The sequence below is a fragment of the Seriola aureovittata genome, chromosome 5 (assembly GCF_021018895.1).
Source record: "Seriola aureovittata isolate HTS-2021-v1 ecotype China chromosome 5, ASM2101889v1, whole genome shotgun sequence".
Lineage (NCBI taxonomy): Eukaryota > Metazoa > Chordata > Actinopteri > Carangiformes > Carangidae > Seriola > Seriola aureovittata.
In genome coordinates this window covers 18,757,677-18,779,195 of record NC_079368.1, presented here as the reverse complement: position 1 = coordinate 18,779,195, position 21,519 = coordinate 18,757,677, and the positions used below count along the sequence as shown (strand labels likewise).

Here is a 21,519-nt window from a genome sequence, read left to right as displayed (position 1 = left end):
TTTTTATCAGCCAACTTTTCAACAGCAACTGCAAAAATCCAAGCAGGCAAACAAAGTACAAAGAGCCGGGCTGAGGCAAAATCCAAAAAACACAAACAGAATCAGGACCAAAACAGGCAGGCAAAGATCAGAGTGCTGGAAAGCTAAGGCACATGGCACCAAGACAATCTGGCAGAGAAAGTGGAAACAGACTGGTGTATATACACTGGAGAGAGAACGAGGTGAGTGGGGAGGAGGAGCAGGTCGGGTGATGCCACAGGTGGGAACACGTATGACTGAATGATTGACAGGAAGAATGAGCAGACCGAAACTCAAGACCAGATATTTGAAGAGAAAAGTGAAGCTGTCCTTCAGCAGGAGCAGCTGCTGTTTGACAGAGTCAACGGGATGAGACGGTCCCTGAGCGAGACACCCAATCCTCCAACTTCACGCTTGTTGCTCTGTAGCTGTCCCTCGGGACAAGAGAGGATTTCATCTTAAGGGATCAATAGAGTTTGCCTGGAAAGAAATATATATAAAAATGTGAAACCTGGGGCTGTACTGTACACACACACACACACACGCACGCACACACACACACACACACACACACACAACACACACACACACACACACACACACACAGTTTTCTTCTATTGAGAGGTGATCCTGGAGGATCCTTTGAATTCAATTTCCAGATTAAATAATTGTAAAGGGGAAAAAAAAAAGCAATTCCCAAAATCCTGAGACAGCTTCTAAGCTTCTGCACTGAAGAGCAGCTAAGTGAAGGAAATAAAGAGGGTGTTTTTTTTTAAGTTTTCATTTTATTTTTAGTGTTACTAAGATGAGGAGATAAGAGGCAGACACAATAGAGATTTTAAGTACTGCTAGTGAAGCGCTATGGATCAGATTGTGCAGAGATGTACAGATATTCAATGGAAGTCTCTGCTGGAGGGATGAACACTTTTCTTCCAAAAGAGAGTCATTTGTTGTTGTGATGATGGTGGAGACACGTTGGTCCAAAATGTCCCATAGGTTTTCATTTGGGTTGAGATCTGGTGACTGTGAAGGCCACAGCATAAGCGTTGCATCATTTTCATCCCCCTCCTGCGAGTGGGGGGCGCTGTCATCCTGTGTAATGTTTCACCCGTCTGTCTGTGTGTGGCTGATTTTGTTCACAGATATGTTTTTGCATTTCAATCAGTAATCTTTCATTTTTCACAGCCTCAGTTTGTTTGGTTTCTGCTGAGTAGTAGTGAGTCCACAGACATAAGTCAGTCAGTGTGGTAGTGGTGTAGAGGTTGTTTGGAGCTTTTGCATATCAAAGCCAATTTATTCATCGTGAGGACTCCTGACAAAGTATAATGTAAATGAAGTGTAACCATGAGGATGTCATCAGCCTCTGACACTTAGATTATGACTTTTTTCAGTGGATAGTGCCAGTGGAGAGACGACAGGGAACGGAGGAAAGAAATGAAAGAAAGGTCTCCAGCTGGTCACCTCATTGTGGGGTTGTCTTCAGCTGCTCACAGTGTGTTGTCTAGTGTGGTGTGTTGTGAGGTCTGTGCTCTTCCCTGACTGCCAAAGCCTTAAAAATCTGAACAGGTTGGTTGGTAACAGTCCTTATATTTGGTTTGTTCAGTCTTCAGGTTTTTCTGGGTAGCTGGTGTCAACAGCTGCATCATAATCCCTTCATGCTCACTGAAGTGATGTTTTCTGCATGAGCTGGCCTCATCATCTTTCCGCCCTTTTCACTCTCCCTTGTAACCGTTGCTCAATTTTGTAAAGTTAAGCCACTTCAGACTGTGTACCTGGATAAGGAAAGGCTTTTCCGTCACATGAAACTCCATGTCCACCTCTCTTAAACCCGTCCGTGCTCCAAGTCAAACACTCTGTAATGAATGGTTCCTTTTCTGGGGCTACTTGCTAGCTCTTCGCCTTTCTCAAAGGTCTTAACTATTACATTTTCACATTCCATCTTGTAAAAATTTGTCCTAAACATCTGTACCATACATCTGTTGGATATTTGTTGGAAAACAAGCTACTTTATATCATAAAAGCCTCAGGAATACAATGTAAATGATCAACTTTCAAACCAGGAGTCATTATATTTCTGTGATGAGATCAGCAGTGATTGAGCTTCAGGATCTACCCCCCACACTGATGCCTTCAGTAATCAATAACAAAGGGTAAGAAATCCTAGACTTGCCCTCTTTGTTTTTAATTACCCAGCTCCCGTGGTAAGAACTTTTTATTTAACGGGACTTTTCAAAGATGGCACGAAGTAGCGTCAGATCATCATTTCCTCAGAAATTAATCCAACTGGAAGAATGAGGCAGCGTTAGTATTTAATCAACATAAGCCACCCTTTGTTCCTAGGTAACTGCACATCACATTAATCATGTGACGACAGATTTACGAAGAGTACACATTTAAGCTGTGACTATAGTTTTATAACAATAAAGTACGTTTCTGAAAATGTAGTCCATTTGAAAACATGCAGTACGTCCTGATGATATCTGAGACACATTATTATGCTGCTTGGAAACAAAACTTCAGCCAACAGAGGCTCAACAGCCTCTCAGAGGATCAAAAAGTCTGAGGGGACATGGATTTAATCAGCCGAGAAGAGAACAGAGGAGAGACGTGGTGACACTGAAGAAACACACTTGAGAAAAAAACAACAAAGAGGAAGTCATGAACAAGCTGAGCCCAACACAGTCACCCACACAGCACACTGTGCTGACAGCCAGGTTGAGTCTTTGAGCATCTGTATCTGTCACAATGAGGTAGGACGAGTTCATGAGATTTGATCATTAGCTTAATCAACGCCTCTAAATTTGTCATATAAGACAGCCTTTGTTTGTGTGAAAGGTTCATTCACTATAAGAGTGAAAAGAAGAATCTCACAATGTCCTGTCAGAAACCAGCAAACAAAAACATAAGAATTAATCTGTCAATGACATGTCATCAGAGCAGCGCTGTTCTCCAACAGAGACATAGAAGCAATTAAATTAAATGCAAGAAAAACTTCTCTCTAAAGCAAAGTGGTCCATGACCAATATGCGAGGTCGTCAAGGGGCCGACCGTCACTGAGACATCAGACTAGAGAATATTAAAGCCCATAGAAGTTGATATTAAATGAATTTCTGTGTCATATTTAAACTCCAAATTCATTCAGAATAATCCACTATAATTCTATAGTCAATTCCCGTTTGTTCCTTACAAACATACTTAACCCTGAACTCATGCTTTAATTGAAAGCCCAAAGCAGATGAACTGTCACTATGATTTTCTGCAGTTTAATAGAACTTGCACACTTAGAATAGCACTTTAATATTAACTCAAACTTTCCTGATAAATGTTTTTTAACTGATGTCTGCTGGCCATTTAGAAATTAGTATTTCCTGTTGTCTGATGCTTAAGTTAACTAAATACAATAGATTATATGAATGGAGAGGAACTGTCTGCTCCTACTGTCATGCCAGGAGTGAAAGGACTAAAAAGACATAAATAGAGAAATAAATGTTCAAGGTTCAACTTGCCCTCACCCAGAGGTTTGCATAAAGATAATAACAATACTATGCTATAAGGCTTGATATTCTGTTTTTGCTGTATATGTGCAGCACATTCAGTTTAGTTCTCATCTACTTTTACCAATGACAGTTGATTTTATCTTCATGATACGATGATATGAGAATCTACTCACTCACCACACCACATCTACAGAGACATCATCTGGAAAAATAAAAATAAAAAAACAGATTAAAAGTTTTTATTTCTTAATCTTGCACATATTTGCAGAACACAACAAAATATCAGGAGCAGAGACAATTTAAAAGGCTGATAGAGGAGCAGCAGAACATTTCATGCATCTCTAAAAATAACTGAGCAGGAGTTTGAGTTGGTGACACTGGAGCATAGGATATCGACACCTCATCTGCTCACACAAGTGTTTATTGATGCTCACTGTATGTTGGCAAAACGTGACCTGTCATTCAGGGCAAGGACATTACAGCATGTGCAGTGGTGCACAATGAGCACATCATTGTCTTTGGTCAGGTCAGAGAACAGAAAAGAATAAATCCCTAATATCAGCTGAAAATCCAAAATGTTGTTTTTCCGATTATTGGAAAAATGTTTTGAATCTATAAATTGTGCTGCAAACATGTTTTCTCACAACCACAAGGAAATTTAATGCTGTGTTTGCAGGTTTTTAAAATGACATTAGTGCGACGAGTATGACAGCCGCGTTTGTGATGGGAAGGACGGCCATGATGACAAATGATGCATAATGATTGGTAAAAGCCCAGAGGAGCAACATGAAACCAAAACACTAAACAAAGAGATGCAAACACCATCTGTCCGATTCATAAACCAATTATTTGAAGCTATTTGAGGGTGTATATTGCAAGTTGTCTGATATTAATAACAATTAAATGAATGACCTTGTAAGTCCCCCTCACATGCAACATGACAGCAGCAGATTTTCTTCAGAATCTGGTCCTCGAAGATAAATCTACGTCAATCACTTTTCAATCAATTTTCACTCATTAAAAAGTCTATTTGGCAAGTATTTATCTGGCTTCAGTCACATGACCAAATAATTTCATAATAAATATTAATCATGCTACATAACATTATTTGGAAGTATGGACGTTTATTCTTAACATTGGAAATAATAGTATTACAAAAAAAAAGAATCCCAACTCAAAGTCAACTTGTTAACTTTTGACCATCATCATATTTAAGCATAAAATGTATGTATTGATCTTTGAATTGACAGTTCGATAAAACACCACCAAATCTCCACCCGCTGAATACTATGTAACATGGTTGAAAGCTCCAGAAAAAGCAAAGGCAGATATTGTGACCATTAATTGCTGTGTCACCAGTTGAGGTTTGTTTTTTTCAAACATTTTGAATATGTTCTTTGATCCTAGTTTTCTGTTCCTTGAGTAAAGTACATTGGGTCGTCTTCATAAAGTCCTGATAATGCTACGTGGTCCCTGGTTTGTTGCAGGTGATCCTCCGTCTCTTTCTCCTCTCATTTCCAGACATCCGTCGACTGTCCGCTCTCAACTAAAGGAACAAAATGTCCTTAAAAAGATGGATGGCATTTCAGTCGAACTCCTGCAAAATCTTGAGAATATTTTTCCATCGTCGGCTGTTTCAATTGTTACTGCCGTTACTTCTGTCAGATTTCCTTACTTGGTGTCAGTAGGTGCTTTCAGTGGACAGAAAGTGAAGAGATCCCTCTCTGGCCACCACATATTGCTCAGTGCTGAAGGCTTATACTACTTCATCTGCCTTCATTTAAATGTTTAAATTAAGTTTTGCAAAAGTATTTCACAAATGTTATTTTTTCTTATTCATGAGTTTTTGATTCAGCATCATGTCCCCTGGCTGAACAGAAAACTAATCATTTCTATTTTGCAAGTCTGTATCAGGGCACGTTATTCAATATATGCACAGCCCTTTAAGGGGAGTCACTGTTACTGTCTATGCTCTGTTCTTGTAGTCAATTACACAGGTCCAATAAAAGGTCCAGTAAAGTTGTGGGAAATCAACTGTGGGAAATACGCTGTCAGTTCAATACTTGACTTGGAAGTTACAAACAAATCAAGACTTTAAAAAGTCTGTTTTTCTTTTCTTCATGATAATGGGAGTGTGTCATCTAGTTCAATGTGACATTTGCATTCTTCTTTTTAAATGGATGAAGGTAAGACAGTAAATGTTTATTACTAAAACCTTCCTTGATTCTTGAAGGAAGCAGATTTTTTCCTTTTATGCCAAACCTTGAGACAATAGTGTGACAAGCCAACAACAACAAAGATGTTGAGAAATGTCTTTTCAAACGAAATACAGCGAGATTTTTATACTGAAGTAAAAGTTATTTGTTTACTAATAAATCAGGACAGGTTAACCATCACACTTCCAAAGTCTTTCTCTTCAATAAAATGAAAATGATTTCTCGTCCCCAAAGAGAGACTAAAGGAATCATATATTTTCATTGTCATGAAATATTTTGAAATATCAAGAAAGATGGAAAGGAAAGTTGGGGTGTAAGATACTATTATTATAGAGGAGTTAAGCTGAATGTGAAACATCTTAGAAAATACTACTTGGATACAATTTTTTATATAATTTGTTTGTTTTTTTCCACTTCTGGCCACCACAAGATAATACAAGATTATATATTATGAATCATTGATATAAAAGCATCTTATTTACTTAAAACTCCTTGGGGATTTGGTGTACATTGATATCTTGCAGCTGTGTAAATATCTGCTTGTCTCTCCCTGTGGGAGCAGGTTGGGCATGGAGCACGACGGCCAAGGCAACCGCTGCGGGGATGAAACGACGATGGGCAGCGTGATGGCTCCTCTGGTGCAGGCGGCCTTCCATCGATACCACTGGTCCATGTGCAGCGGACAGGAGCTGAAGAGATACATCCAGTGAGTTCACTTTTGCAGCTCAGTGAGTGGGTGCAAAGAAACACCCAGTATTTTTGTAGAGGTGGCACTGCTTTAATATATCTTTAAAGATTTTAGTTAGTTCTTAGTATTTTGGTGTGTTACCATATTGTGAGTTGGCAGCAGGAATCAGGTGGCCTGAATGAATGAGGATGTAATATGACTAGAGAGTCACATGCATTTTCTAATTAAAATTACGGCTTTGATCAGAAAGCAATCAGAGCTCATACCTCCATACAAAGCCAACTAATTCACTAAAGATGTCAATTCAACACCAGAAAATGTTCAATCGTATTCTGCACCTGCATTGAAATGTATGTATTGATAGAAAATCCTGCTAACTGTCTGATGGGAAGCATCGTTTTTGTAGAACTATTAACTCCTTCCAGCAAATAGCAGAGTTATTAGAGAATAAATTGTACCAAACTACAAGTTATGACTATTTAAAGGTCCCATATAAAGGAACATATGTCCATGTCTTATTTGATTATAAAGCAGGTCTAGGTTCTAGATCAATACTGTGAAAGTATCAAAACACTCAGTCCACAGAGAAATGCAAACAGCCTGTATTCAGAAACTGAGCCTTAAAACCAGCTGTCAGGACCTCTGTAACTTTGTGATGTCACATCAAAGCAGTCACCACTCTCAGCCACACCCCAAGCCCCGCCCACCTGGACCCACCATCCAGCCTCGCCGGATTTGGTTTCTCTGAGTGTTTACCTGAAATCTGCTATGTTTTTATTTAATCACTCAGAAAACAGTCAGCCAATCAGAAGAGAGGCTCAGAGCTCAGAGTTTTCAAGCTTAATGCTTTCATGCTTTATAAACACCACATGGTGTCACTCTTTACCCCACACACATAAGTTTTTCTTTGACCATAGCCAAACTTTCTGACAATTTTCACTGAAATTTGTGAAGTACTTTCTTTTTTAGATATCTTGCCAACTAACAGACAAACAAATACATTTTCTGAAATGAAAACATAAGCTCCTTGGGAGAGGTGTCATTATATTTCATTCATTTAAATTTAAAATGATTTTGAGCAGATAACATGAGTCTGGAAACCAACCTCACTGCGCCTGAAAAAAACGTGACCTGTTTAAAAAGCAGAAGTAGATGAAGCTAATGCTGTTTCTCGTCAATTCACCTCGCTTCAGTATTTGAAATATCTTGGATGTAAAACAGCTTCATGTCATTTATAAACAGCAAAGGCATCCGTGGCTGATGTTGGGTTCACAGACATCAGGTTTTACCCATAGCTGTAAAAGAATCGAACGTTCAGCAGAGTGTGAACGCCAAACTATTGACAGTGCATAAAAGGAGATGACAGTGGCAACATGCGATCAATCGGCCATACAGTATGATGTTCTTTACAGCAGCTCCCGGCTATTATAAGTGGATGTGTTGCAGAGAAAAATCCATGTATTGTATGAAAACTGTTAGTGCAGAATGATAATGTTGCTGAGGGGGCAGCTGCTGCGGTGCGATGTATGAGATGTTGTTTACAGGCACAGTATGCCTCGTCTGACTATGAGCAGTGTTTAGCTCTGCCCCTTGCCTTAAAAGAACAGCTCAGCTGGGGTTCACTGGTACTGAGCCACTTTTCACCACCTTGCCACATGCTGCCAAATATGCCCCTAAATCTACAAGAAAACAAGGTGTTGCTGAATTTCTGCAGCAATTAGTGAGACTATTCACAGGTATCAGAGTGGTGCACATTCACTTAAGTGAGCAATTAGGAGCCACATGACAACAGTGAATTGTAGCGTATTTTACTGCTCACTTTGAGCTGAACTCAAAATACTGAATCCGGATGTATTTAATCTGCTTTCTATTTTCAAAACATGGCTTTCTTTTGATTTGTTAGCTATTTAATAAGGTCATAAATTAAAGTGCATGATTCCTCTTCAAGGCTCAGGCAGGTTGAAAACACAGAATGGAGATAAAGTAATGGGAACTTATTAGTTAATAAAAACCTGTCAACAGGAGAAACTCAGAGCATCAGATGGATGAATATGGAAATGTGCATTATTCTGAATTTATAAAGGCAGCAGGAAAACATGGAGGAGCTCTGGAGTTTTTATTAACAAATTAGCATTTATTAGCAAATTAAAACAGGAGGCATCTTAATGAAATGTATTTAAAGAGGGATTAATGATAAACCTGTTATAAATAAAGGCATGTTACTCTGCATTTGAGTTAAGTGACACTAGTGTTCCTTTTTTTTTCATTTGACAGCACCTATGACTGTCTTCTGGACGACCCCTTCAAACATGACTGGCCACAACTTCCTGAACTTCCCGGCATCAACTACTCGATGGACGAGCAGTGTCGATTTGACTTTGGAGTGGGCTACAAGATCTGCACTTCAGTGAGTACAGCTTCCGTTTAGTGGGCACCTGCAGAGTGCAATGAGTCAGTGAAGCTCAGTCGTGAAAAAATTGGAAAAGAGAGAAGCCATAGAAACTTTCCTCACTCTCAAAGAGCTGAGAAAAATAAAATGTCATCAAACTGAAAGTTTCTCAGGCTTTAGAAATGAAATGGGTCTTAAGGTGAGCGGACAGAAAAGTTCTGTAGAGCTGTTTGCAGAGAGACGTGTAGATGAGGAAGATGGCACCTCTCCAAGAAAATTTTAGACATCAGCAGATTGAGCACTAGAAACACATATCTGCTCTTTTCATCGCAGTCATGCTCTGTCTGTCACACATTCTGTCACTGTATTCTTTCATCAGTGCCGTTTTTCTTCTTCTTTCACTGCTCACATCACCTACACTATGATGTATGTCTAATTTTATAAAAGGAAGATTATGCCAATCAGAGCAGTGATCTAACAGACATAAAAAGTCACTCTTACACAATGCAAAATACTGGAAAATTTTATCATTTCCTACTAGACAATGTGTGTGTATAAGGAATGAGCAGAGGCTGTGGCCTAAAATGATAACTAAGATCTTCAATTTGAACCAAGGTTGAAATTTCTGGGGAAGTATTTTGAATTTCAATGGACCACAACAGACAGCAGACACTTGTCCAGCCTCAGTAGGGCTGAAAGCTGCTTCATTTGATTTCAGTATATAAACAAATCAGAGTCAGACAGCAGCCACCTGAGGCTTCATTCTTTCTTATTGTGTTTTGTTGCAGTTAGCACTTTGCAATTAATCTCAAGGTTACTTTTTGGTTTGCATTTTTTGTATTTATTTAAAATGACAACCTTGCCAGGACCAGCCACTTCAAATAACATTATTCACTTTTTCTTCAGCAACTGATGATTTTATAAAACTCCAGCAGGTGCTGTATCCAGAGCCATTACCAGTGGTGGAAGAAGTATTAAGAGCCTTTACTCAAGGCTGCTATAATCAATACTGGTCACAATATGTAATCAACTCTGGTCAGTGAGGGGTGATTACATATTGTGTCATCAGCAAATATACTGAGCCCAGTCCCGGCAGACACACGCAGCACGCTCTGTACACCCTGAATGACTGGCACACAGAGAGAGATGGTAAAAATACGATTTTATCCATTTGAAATAGAAAATCAATATGTGGCCTCTACAAATGAATCAATGTACTGGTAAAAATGCTCCATAGCAAATAAAGGCCTGCATTTAAATCTTTACACTACACCTAATTTACACTTATTTACATGCTGTCAGTCTGAAAAATAACCTGTCGCTACAACCATTAGACAAATGTAGTGGACTGAAAATTAGAATTTTAGTTGAATAGAAGTAGTAGGAGATACGCCACAGATATGTTATGACATTGCTGCTGTGAAGGTTTGGGTAGGTTTTGTAAAAGATAATGTTTGGGTTCAAATAAGTGCGTTCGTTAAGGTCAGAGTACCTATGTTGTTATGGTTACAATAATAACAGGTGGTTAAGGTTGTGAAATGATCATGGTTGCGGTTCAAAGAAAAAACATTCACTGTTGAACTGAGAAACTAACAACTGTCTCCGGTGTCAAAGTCCTAAGTTTGGTCGAGCCAGCCACCGTGACCTCCACTCTACCTGACTTCCACCTTTGCTCTCGTCATTATTATTACAGCCACTATGGGTCACTGTCACTTGAACATACACATGTTGTTTCGGGGCATTTACTGAAACAACTGCTGGATATAACTTAACATTAAAACATATCTATCAGTCATGACATGACATGACATTTACCCTGTAAAGACTCACCGATTGGATCATCTAACATCAGGAACTGTAAAGTTCACCAACCATTGAGCATGATCAATTCACTTCCAGCACTCTCAAGGTCAGCAGATAACAACTGTTTACCCCAAAGGCTTCCCTTGTGTTCAAAACTCCAGCCTCAGATAATGACCAAGTAGAAGTCTGAATTGACTTCTATTGGAAAATTGATCTGGCCCATCCAATCCAAAGTATTGTTCAAATTAACAATTGATGTGTGAATCAATCAGGCACTGTAGTGTTCAGAACGGAACTGTTGTTGAACAGTTTGCTAACATGTTCAGTATTGACTTTTTTTGCAAGTTGCCAAATACGTAAATTAACAAAATATCCTTGTTATGTTAATAGAAAAACTAAAATAGAAATTTAGTTGCAATTATGTTTCCTTCAAAGTGTATATTTGAATTGTGTTGAATTGAATACATCGCACTGTTAATTAGATAACTGTACTGTATTTTCTGACAGTTTATAGACCTATAACAATCAATCAAAAGATGAATGAGCAGGTTAATTCTAATGAAAATAATTAGAATAATTAGTAAATAATTAGTTGCAGCCTTAATTGATTCATCTGAATGATTAGTCAACATCAGAAGGAAGGGCTTAATGATATGATGTAACATTTGTATCAAGATCAGTCACATTAACAATACATGTAACAGCAATTATTGTAAATCGATGCACTTCTTATGTTAGCACGCTTCTGATATACTCTTCCTGTTCTTCAGTCAGGACACTGATGTCCCATTCATTTCAACAATAAGGCACATTTCAGTTTGCCATAGTGTCTCTTATCAAGTGACGTTCAGACACTAATCAATCAATCGATAGGCTTTACTTGGCGATTGAAAACTGAAGTCATATGTGATATGATACCATACCGAAACCCCACAAATCCCCTGGGAACCAACACAAACATGCATTTAATGAAACATTTGCATACAACTAAGCATGAACTCAGGTTGTAGTTTGAACGTCTGGTTAGATTTCATTAGCTGTTCTAGTAATTGTCCGAGGTTATAGGTTTTAAAAATGCAATAAAGATCCATAATGTCTGTAATTTGATCAATACAGTTTATTCTCCAACATCTTTCTGCCTTTTTTTTTACCTCTTTCTGCTGCTTCCTCTGAGTCAGACCAACACCAGAAACATCCTAATAGCAGCAATCTCTTACTATTGCGGTTACCCTGAAGAGATTGCTGGCAATCACACAGCTCATTTTGAATTCTGACTGTGGGCAAATTAAAAGAAATTAAAGGTGGTACTGAACTGATCTGAAAATCAAAGTATTCCGTCCTCAGTGTTAAACATGAACCTGACAGGGGTGCCTTGTAGGATTTTATGGAGCACAAATTCTTTCAGCTTCACTCAGCTTCTCTCAGCTTCACTCAGCTTCTCTCAGCTTCTCTCAGCTTCTCTCAGCTTCTCTCAGCTTCTGTGCTGTAAAAGTCTCAGTCTGCTAAGACTGAATCTTAAAAACATGAGAGATTTATGTGAACACTGTAAAAACACTCATACACTGATCAACCCACAATCACAGATTGTTGTGTGGCCTCAGACCAGTCAGACCATCACCAAAAGCACCTACATTGGGCATGTGAGCGTCAGAACAATGGAGCACTAGAAAAAGGTTGCTTAGTCTGATGAATCATGTTTTCTTCTACATCATGGGGACCACCGGGTGCATGTGCCTGGGGAAGAGATGGCAGCAGGATGCACTATGGGAGGATAAGAAGATAAGCCAACAGAGGCAGTGTGCTGCTCTGGGCGACGTTCTGCTGGGAAACCTTGGGTCCTGACATTCATGTGGTTGTTACTTTGATACGCACCACCTACCTAAACATTGTTGCAGACCAACACTCTTTCATGGCAACAGTATTCCCTAATGGCAGTGGCTTCTTTCAGCCCGATAATGCACACTGCCACACTGCAAAAAATGTTCAGGAATGGTTTTGAGAATCATGAAGTTCAATGTGTTGACTTTGCCTCCAAATTCTGTGGGATCTGCTGAAAAACAAATCGGATCCATGGAGGAAACTTCCAGGACTTGTGGAGTCCATACCTCGACGGGTCAGAGGACCTACACAATGTTAGGCAGATGGTTTTAATGTTGTGACTGATCGGTGAAAATGCCTGTGTAAAAACACACATGCACATATACACTGCAGCACTAGGCCCATTATCACCAACATAAAACTGTCTGCTCGCCTCATCGCTGCATAAACTGAGGAACTTTGAGAGAGAAAAAAGAAGAAGTAGGTTTGAGGATATATATTTGTCTGTCAAACATTGACAGTGCCTGGTAGAATAAAAGAAGAATTGGTATTAAGATTGCAGTATGCAGGTATATATTTTGTGCTTTTGTGAAGGTTAATACCTTTTTTACAGTTTCAGACCTCAAGCATGTTAGAAAAAAAGACTTCCATGCTCAGTATTTTCTGGTCAGGTTGGAGCTGAATATTTTCTTAAAACACCTTTTCATATTAAAGTCCACAGCTACGACAACAATGTAGCTACATTCTCAAAAATGACCATATAAGTCTATAACTACAGGTTAATACAGATAGAGAGAGATTCGAATTCAGACTGGACAATACAGCAGAAAATACAGCACCAGACAAATTTGAATTTCAGTGGCGTTTTCTTTCACCGAATGTTTTTGTAATAAAATCCTGTAGCTCTGAGCTGAGCACACAAACTTTGATTACTTTAATTAGTGTCTTAGAATTTTAGTTGAAACCAGAGCAGAAAATAATTTTAAAAAAAACAACAGTATCCTCCTAAACAAACTCAGTCTAGCTTCCTGTTGTCTTTTGCCTACTGCTTATGCTTCAAAACTTTTCCTGGTGTTTCGACTGGACTTACTGGGAGCTGTTCTGGGAGCTGTGGTTCTGAACCCACTCTGCTGCTCTGCTCCTCCTGTCTGTCGTGTGCAGAGTTACTCCTGCACATTTATTTGAAGCATTTAATTTTTTCTGGATTTTAACTTCTTTTGTCTGAGCTTTTCAGCCGGACCTTTATGTTTTGTTATTCATGTAAAATGAAACAGCAACAGCGCGCTGCCGCCTCAGTATTTCAACAATGATAAGGATACAAACACTCAAAGCGTGTGGGCGGAGCTCTTGGATCAAACAGAACATCATTTCCTGAACAGGGAGACAGACATGAGGGAGATGATGGCCACACAGAACCAGAGTGGGCTGCTCAGCCTCCTGCAATGGGTCTCTCACCACAACACAAGACACATCTCTCACTCTCTCTCTCTCTCTCTCTCTCTCTCTCTCTCTCTCTCTCTCTCTCTCTCTGTGTCTCTCTCTCTCTCTGTGTCTCTCTGATGTTTTTTTTTTCCACTTTGTGGTGGCACCATCAAGAAAAGTCCCAGTTCTCTCGATGGCCACTCCAGCTCCTGCTAGCTGAAATGAAAGTATTGACCTGCAAACCGTGATTACTGGTCTGCTGTGGGTAAAATAGCATACACAGAGACACTCCAAATGGAGTCCCCACATGACCAAAATAATACCACAATTAACTTTTTTTTTACCATCGAGGGAGCTCCTCTTACATCAACAACAATTTTGGACAATTGAGGTCACCCTCTGTTTTTAGCTCGAATTAACCGACATGAATGAGGTGTTTGAGCAGGCAATTTCTGGGACCCCTCTGTTGGTAAACAAAGAAACCAAAAAGAAAACAGAGAGCCAGAGCTGCAATTCTAGTGATGGAGCCACTGTACAGCAACTGTGTAAACATAGAGCCACTCGCCCAAGCAATTGGACGAGGAGACATGGCTGCAGCAGACATGTTGAGAGATTGAACTCAATTAGAGTTTCATCTTAAAGTTTTTTAGTTCTTTCAAGTCCCGATAAATGAGATGGACAAAGGAAGGAGTCCTAAATCAGTGACCCCAATCTAAAACACTTCTGCTCTATTGTTAGTATTCCTGGTGTCATGAAAGTGTTTTAGTGAAACCAGGTTCTTTTAGAAGTAATGAACAGCACGTTTGAACAGATTAATAATACTGATGATTACAGGTCTGTATTCATCTAATACAGAATTCCCACCAGTCCAGTAATGACAGGTTTGACTAGAAAGCACTTACAGTCTTCAGATACATCCAGCAAAATACACCTAATAATAGACAATGATGCTGATAGTCTGAGAATCCAGTTCAGTAATATTACATTATCACACTGCTAGAGTGCCTCATGCTTGATATGTGCATGTCCAGAAGTCTTTGGATTCTGTTCATATTGGACATTGAAAAGTTCACAGTTAAGGTCCAGCTCTAATGTTCAAGTTCTTTTTTATGTAGTGAAGCAGAAAGCTGTATTTTATTTGCCTGATCCATACAATATCCTCACCATGGCTGCATCAACTTGCTCAAGAAAAAGCGCAACAGAATGAAAAAAGACAGGGCTGGCATGTAGGAAAGTGGCGTGTCGACCAAGATGCAGGTGTGTCACTTCACATGATGCGGTGTTGGTCTGTGTTCCCCTCAAGGAGAGAAGTCAGATTCACGTAATGAACACCAACAAAAAGGAAACATTGCATTTGGCTGAGATACAATGTTATAATCTTTTAGCACTCTTCAAAACTAAGCACATTGTTTTCAAAGTAGAGATTTACAGTATTAGTGGCAGAAAGATCAGCTACAGTAATAAAAATCGGTTTAGGAAATTCAGTCTTTGCTGCAGCAGTGGTGAGTTCAGCGGGACTATAATTACACAAACAGAGTGGAAAATAAGCACAGCCATAAAATAAGGTAGGTGATTATTAAGTGGAAGGAGCCTGTAAACATTTTCAGCAACTTCAACACCAAGCACACACTTAATAGTTGAAACTATAGAGAATATGAATTAAATAAAAGCCATTACATGATAATTGTTATGGAGTTATTTGATCTGAACTCATGGTTCTACCAAGAAGAAAAACAGCTGCATTGTGAATTAAGTGCAGATGTGAAAGAGTTTCATGAGAGAAAGAACAATGTCGGCCAGAGGAGAAAAGGATTGACCAGATTGAGACCAGTTGAGAGAAACAGCTCTTAGACGTAATTATAGGCACTCATGTTGTTCACAAAACCGCTTGGTGAAGGTGTGGCCGCTGGCAGCTGAAAGGCCAATTTTTGCCTTCTCTCAAATGCTCTAATCATCGAAACAAATATCTGACCACCCGCCCTGGAGTCGATGTTCAAATAAGATGAAAACCTCTTCTATCAGCTTATAGTGCAGCTCATAAACATTGATTCGGTCTGTTGGCTGATACAGAGGAGTGTGACTGTGGATCATTAGCTCTTCATAGACTTTATACAACATTTTTGTATAAAACTGATTCAGAGCATCATAATCCACAATACTGAGCCGCTTTTGCATATTTGCATAGTGAATGATAACGTAAACATACAGAATAGACATTTTTGTGTCACAGCTGGAATTTTTCTTTGAAATCAATGATGTAAGACAGTGCCTCCGAATATAGGAGAAGAAAATCTGACAGACGCTGTTTTAAGACATCATTTTAGTTATACTGTGCATCTTAATAGTTGGAGGCATGCTATTTTCCACACGCTTTAATGTTCTTATACAGTAAGCTCACTTACCTTAACACGTGATTTTCTTCTTTCCTGTGTTTCAGTTTCGCACATTTGACCCGTGTAAACAGCTGTGGTGCAGTCACCCTGACAACCCGTACTTCTGCAAGACCAAGAAGGGGCCACCTCTCGATGGGACGGAGTGTGCTCCTGGAAAAGTAAGGGTGTCTATTACACATGATACTCCATGGCCAAAAGTATGTGGATACCCCCCCTCAAAAAAACAAAACAAAAAAAAACGCTAGGAGTCTCTCAATCAAAACGATAACAAAAGACGTTGTTGGGTGACGCCATGAAATAGCGTGGGATCATGGGAGTTGTTGTCTTCACCTCCACTGCTATCGACTTCTCCCGGGTTTGGATTCCTTCGGTGTCAGTGGTTCACTTCAGATCCAGACGTCTGATGACTACAGCCGGTTAAAAATACATAATTGAAAATGTCCAAGGTGTAAAAAGTTAAATAACAGTTCATTTTTAGCTTCTGGCAGGCAACCACAACTCTAACACATGTGCATAGGGGACATAATGTTATTCAACAGGCAACCAAATGAAATGTACTGTTACCATGATTAAAATCACTGATTACTCTAGATTTGAATTGATGGAAACATTTGGGATAATGTAAGTACACAACTCGATATGACATTGGTCTAGTCATTTTTAGACATTTTAATGTGGAACAGTTACATATTATAACTTTAATAAGACACAGGAATGCAACAGGGTATGCACACCAGGTTTTAGTCTACACCATCTATTATAATAAATGCTAAAATGTGATTATAAAATCCAGTGTGTCATGACAACTACATTATGTATGTCAGCATCGATATAACACCCACGTGTGATAAATGATCGTGTCATTCTTAATCTGCTGCTATAAAACTCCCCTGTGAAGATGTTTTACAAGATTTGTGAACCTGGCTGCAGGAATTTTCTCCCATTCAGCCACAAGAGCATTAGTGAGGTCCAACACTGGTGTTGGGCGATCAGGCCTGGCTCACAGTCAGTGTTCAAATTCATCCCAGAGGTGTTGGAGGGGGCTGAGGTCAGGGCTCTGTGGGGGCCAGTCAAGTTTTCCACACCACACTGGGAAAAAACATTTCTGTGTGGACCTGGAAAAGGGCCTTCCCCAAACTGTTGACACAAAGTTGGAAGCGCACTATTGTCTAAAATAACATTGTATTATGTAACAGTAAAAAATTTCCCTTAACTGGAACTAAGGCACTTTGCCCAAACCAGAAGCACATACACACTCCTATCCACATACTTTTGGCCATGTAGCGTTTTTGCATTTTTTCCTTGTAATATCATGTGCTGGAGAGAGAGGAGACTTCGGTGCTCATTTCTCTCTCCTCTTCCAACCCTGTCATCCTCTGCAGTGGTGCTACAAAGGTCACTGCATGTGGAAAAACCCTAATCAGGTCAAGCAAGACGGAACCTGGGGCTCCTGGAGCAAATATGGCTCCTGCTCTCGCTCCTGTGGAACCGGCGTTCGCTTCCGGACACGTCAGTGCAACAACCCAGCGTAAGTGACCAAAGCAGACATAAGATGATCTGATTCTAGGAGGCATCATGAATGATAGAAATAGCTACAAATAAGAGTATATTGTATAATTTTTTTTTTTTTTTTTGTTTGTTTTTCAGTAATTTAGATGTCCTTGTGTAAAACTTTGAATGATTCATGCCTAATAATGAGACAGAGATTCAGTATGGGAACCAAAGAGACTGTATTAACAAAAGAAAAAGAAAAGAAATTCACGGCCTCTTGAGTCACCAAAAGTTGTCGAATAACTTTATAGAGGAGAATTTTCCCAGCAGCAGATAGTCAGATATAAATATTGTGAATTGGCCTTTCAAACCTGTTGTGGTCAAGCATTAATTATTACACATTAGAATAACAGCAAGGTCCAAATAAAAGATGTAAGCACCTCATGGAAAAAGGATATATAGTATTATTGCACTTGAATGCCTTGAAAATCCATATCTTCAAATGCTGAATTTTTAGAGCATTGTAAGACAACTGACAAGGCTCAGAGGAGACTGAATCATCTGTAATATGAGCTGCTGAGCTTTGTAGCATCACATTTTCAGCTGGATGTATTTTCCTGTTCTTTGTTTTCAAAGGAACACTCACTGTCTGATCCTCTGATTTCCTTCCCTCAGGCCCTCTAACGGCGGCCAGGACTGTCCAGGAGTAAACTACGAGTATCAGCTGTGCAACACCGACGACTGCCCCAAGCACTTCGAAGATTTCCGAGCCCAGCAGTGCCTGCTCCGCAACTCCCACTTTGAGTTCCAAAATGCCAAACACCACTGGCTGCCCTACGAGCATCCCGACAGTAAGCCAGGAATCTGTTAACAGATTGTTTGTTCCGGCATGTGGCTGGTTGTTTTTTCTTTTTAAGCTGAAACAGAACCATGGAAACTGACCAGGGTAAGAATTGTACATATAGTAGAGGGATGTTCCCAACAGTTGCCAGTGGCCTTCTCCTTCCCGCCCTCCCATCACTGTGCCAGTTTAAAACCATACAACCTCAAAATGTGTCCCTCCAGCAGAGCTGGCGGATCACGCCTGTGCAGATACAGAGCCCACATCCTACTTCAATCTGTTCTTTATCAGAAAGTGCTTTTATCTGGCTTCGCTCTGTGGAACTGTTTGCCGCTCACTGCAGCTAAAGTGGGCTGGGTGTTGAAAAGCAGCCGTACAGAAAAAAAAAAGTAAGAAACCCCGCTGAGAAAGTGCACGGAGGCGAGAAGGTAATGTGGGGCCTCATTGTTCTGTAGAAGATAAAGAGGTAAAGACTGTAGCACAATTTGACAATAAGCTATATGGTGCAGCAGAAAGTCTGTGTGGTTTTATATATTTTCATGTACACTTTAGATCGGTGTGGGTGTACAAATGAATAATTTCAATCATTTCTTTTTACATTGTAATTCCAAAATGTCGTCAGTGGCACTCATTCACCGGTTGGCACAAATTGTGATTATGATATGTGGTGAGTTCGGAGGCAAAGGGCAAATAGGGTGTAAATTATTATGATTTCCATTAACCATGTGATTTGGCCCTTTACATGAAAAACTGTTTTCAGCCCATTTACATACAGTGGGACATGGATGCAATTTAAAGCTTGTGGGTGATGACTATATGAATATGACCGGGATCACTCATAGAGGGCAGCTCCTCTCAACAGCAAAGCTCACATTAGGGTACATTATTGTGCTGTTTTATAATGATATAAAACGATCTGTCTTGTAGCCAACAAGAGGTGCCACTTGTACTGCCAGTCAAGGGAAACCGGAGACGTGGCGTACATGAAGCAGCTGGTGCATGATGGGACAAGATGCTCCTACAAGGATGCCTACAGTATCTGCGTGCGTGGAGAATGTGTGGTAAGGATTTGTTTTAAAAGACGCAGTTCTTGACATATTAAAAGCTGCATTAGGAAGCCGTGCACATCAGCAGCCACAGGCTTTTTGAATGTTAAAAACTCTGAAGGACGTTAATGAATTACACAGTGTGATGTTGGTAAACTGCTCAATCAGCATTAGGCTCAGCTTTGAACACGCTGTAATTAGATGCAGAGAGCTCGCTCGCCGCTGTTTTAGGAGCAGGACTCATAAAGCAGAGGCTTTATAAAAGGCTTTGATTCATCGCTGCCAGTGAGAGGGCTGAGAAATTAGGAAGTCAGTATGTGGCACCATAAGGAGGTAAATGTCGTCCCTGTTTTAGCCGTGTTTTCATCTCAGTTCAGCTGCAATTTCATGAAGCATTAAAGTGTTGTAAAGTTTGTGTCAAAGACGGCATCTACAAGAATTGACTACTATCAGGAGTAAAACAGTGTGACACTTAAAGGAAAATTATTTTGGTGTGTCTACCCAAATATAAAAACAATAACAAATGCAGATAACATTTGTTAGAACAACAAATGAGGAAACTCGTCTTGGATCCGACAGGAAAGTGACACAGAGTAGGTGTTCATCATGGCACACTGCTTTATCAAGGTACACCTTTATTGTGGTGCCTAGATTATGAAAAACAAGACCAACTCTGCTGTTCTGTGGACACGTGAAAACAGTTTTTAGTGAACATTAGATGCATATTGTGAGTGGAGTAGTTCATTTTTTTTAAATGGCAGAAATTGGCATGTACAGTAGATAGATTTGTTTTGAACGAATCCAACAGATGTTCCTCTTCCCCTCGTCATTCAGGGGTTATCACCGGAAATGTAAAGAAAAATATAAAGTAGCTCATGAATGAACTTATTTATTGTTTTTTGTCAGACTTTCAACAAATTTGATAAAAATTCTTGAGATATCCACAGTCTGACAGACTCAGACAAAACACACAGACTGAACCACAAACATAACCTTGTTGGTGGAAGCCACAAATGTGTCTGAATTTCTGAGAGAGGACATGACTCCTCTGCCCAAATGGCAGTTTGAGTCCGAACCTCCACCTCCAGCCTCACCTGTTTTTGTCCAGTCAGCGCTGATAATCCGACAGCTAAGAGAGCCACAGTGAGAAAATCTGACAGGTCGGCTTCTCATCAAATCACATTGTCAAGAAGAATGTCGGCTCAACTGTCTATTTTGATTTTTGTCTTTTTTTTGGTCTCCAGAAAGTTGGCTGCGACAGAGAAATTGGCTCTAACAAAGTTGAGGACAAATGTGGGGTTTGTGGTGGGGACAACTCCCACTGCCGCACCGTCAAAGGAACCTTCACCAGAACACCAAAGAAAGCTGGTAAGAATGCAATGAAACCAGCACAATGTCCGCAGACAGACAGTCTCTTAAAACAAAGTTGTAAACAGGTCGTACATTTCCCAGAGTCTCCCTGAAGGGTAAGTGACTTCTTACTCACCCATTCCTCACTTTAACTTCAAGGGAGCTGGAACTATGTCCTCTGCATGTGACTTACACTCCACACAGAGTCTGAGCAATAGATGCAGTAAATATCCTGGGTTGATTTTTTTTCGCATAAAATATAGGCTTGTGATGTGAAAAGTCGTAGTTTGAGGAAAGTAATTGTGAAGTGCAGCTTTTCTTCGCCTCCATAGCTTTAATGACAGCGTGCAATCCTTAAAGCGCTGATTAAAAAAAGCAAAGTGGCTAGTTCTTAAAACAGATCTTGATTAGCTGAACAGATTCAACCTATGATTACCACACCACTCTTTAGTATTCATTTTTGGCCTTTCACTGGCTCTTTTAACAATTTGTTAAGCCTTTTACAGGCTCTCATTGGATTTATTTTAACATCTGAAAGCCAACCCAA

At 39.8% G+C, this 21,519-nt stretch overlaps 1 protein-coding gene across 1 annotated transcript in view; it reads left to right on the top strand.

The window, feature by feature from the left end:
- The window catches only part of adamts3 (ADAM metallopeptidase with thrombospondin type 1 motif, 3), a 139,284-nt gene that overhangs the window by 82,259 nt on the left and 35,506 nt on the right, over positions 1-21,519 (top strand). Inside the window, exons 9-15 of the mRNA XM_056377414.1 lie at positions 6,294-6,437; positions 8,694-8,826; positions 16,289-16,402; positions 17,627-17,772; positions 18,411-18,586; positions 19,504-19,637; positions 20,867-20,990. Of these exons, the coding sequence (XP_056233389.1) occupies positions 6,294-6,437; positions 8,694-8,826; positions 16,289-16,402; positions 17,627-17,772; positions 18,411-18,586; positions 19,504-19,637; positions 20,867-20,990 (971 nt within the window). The remainder of the gene's footprint in view (positions 1-6,293; positions 6,438-8,693; positions 8,827-16,288; positions 16,403-17,626; positions 17,773-18,410; positions 18,587-19,503; positions 19,638-20,866; positions 20,991-21,519) is intronic.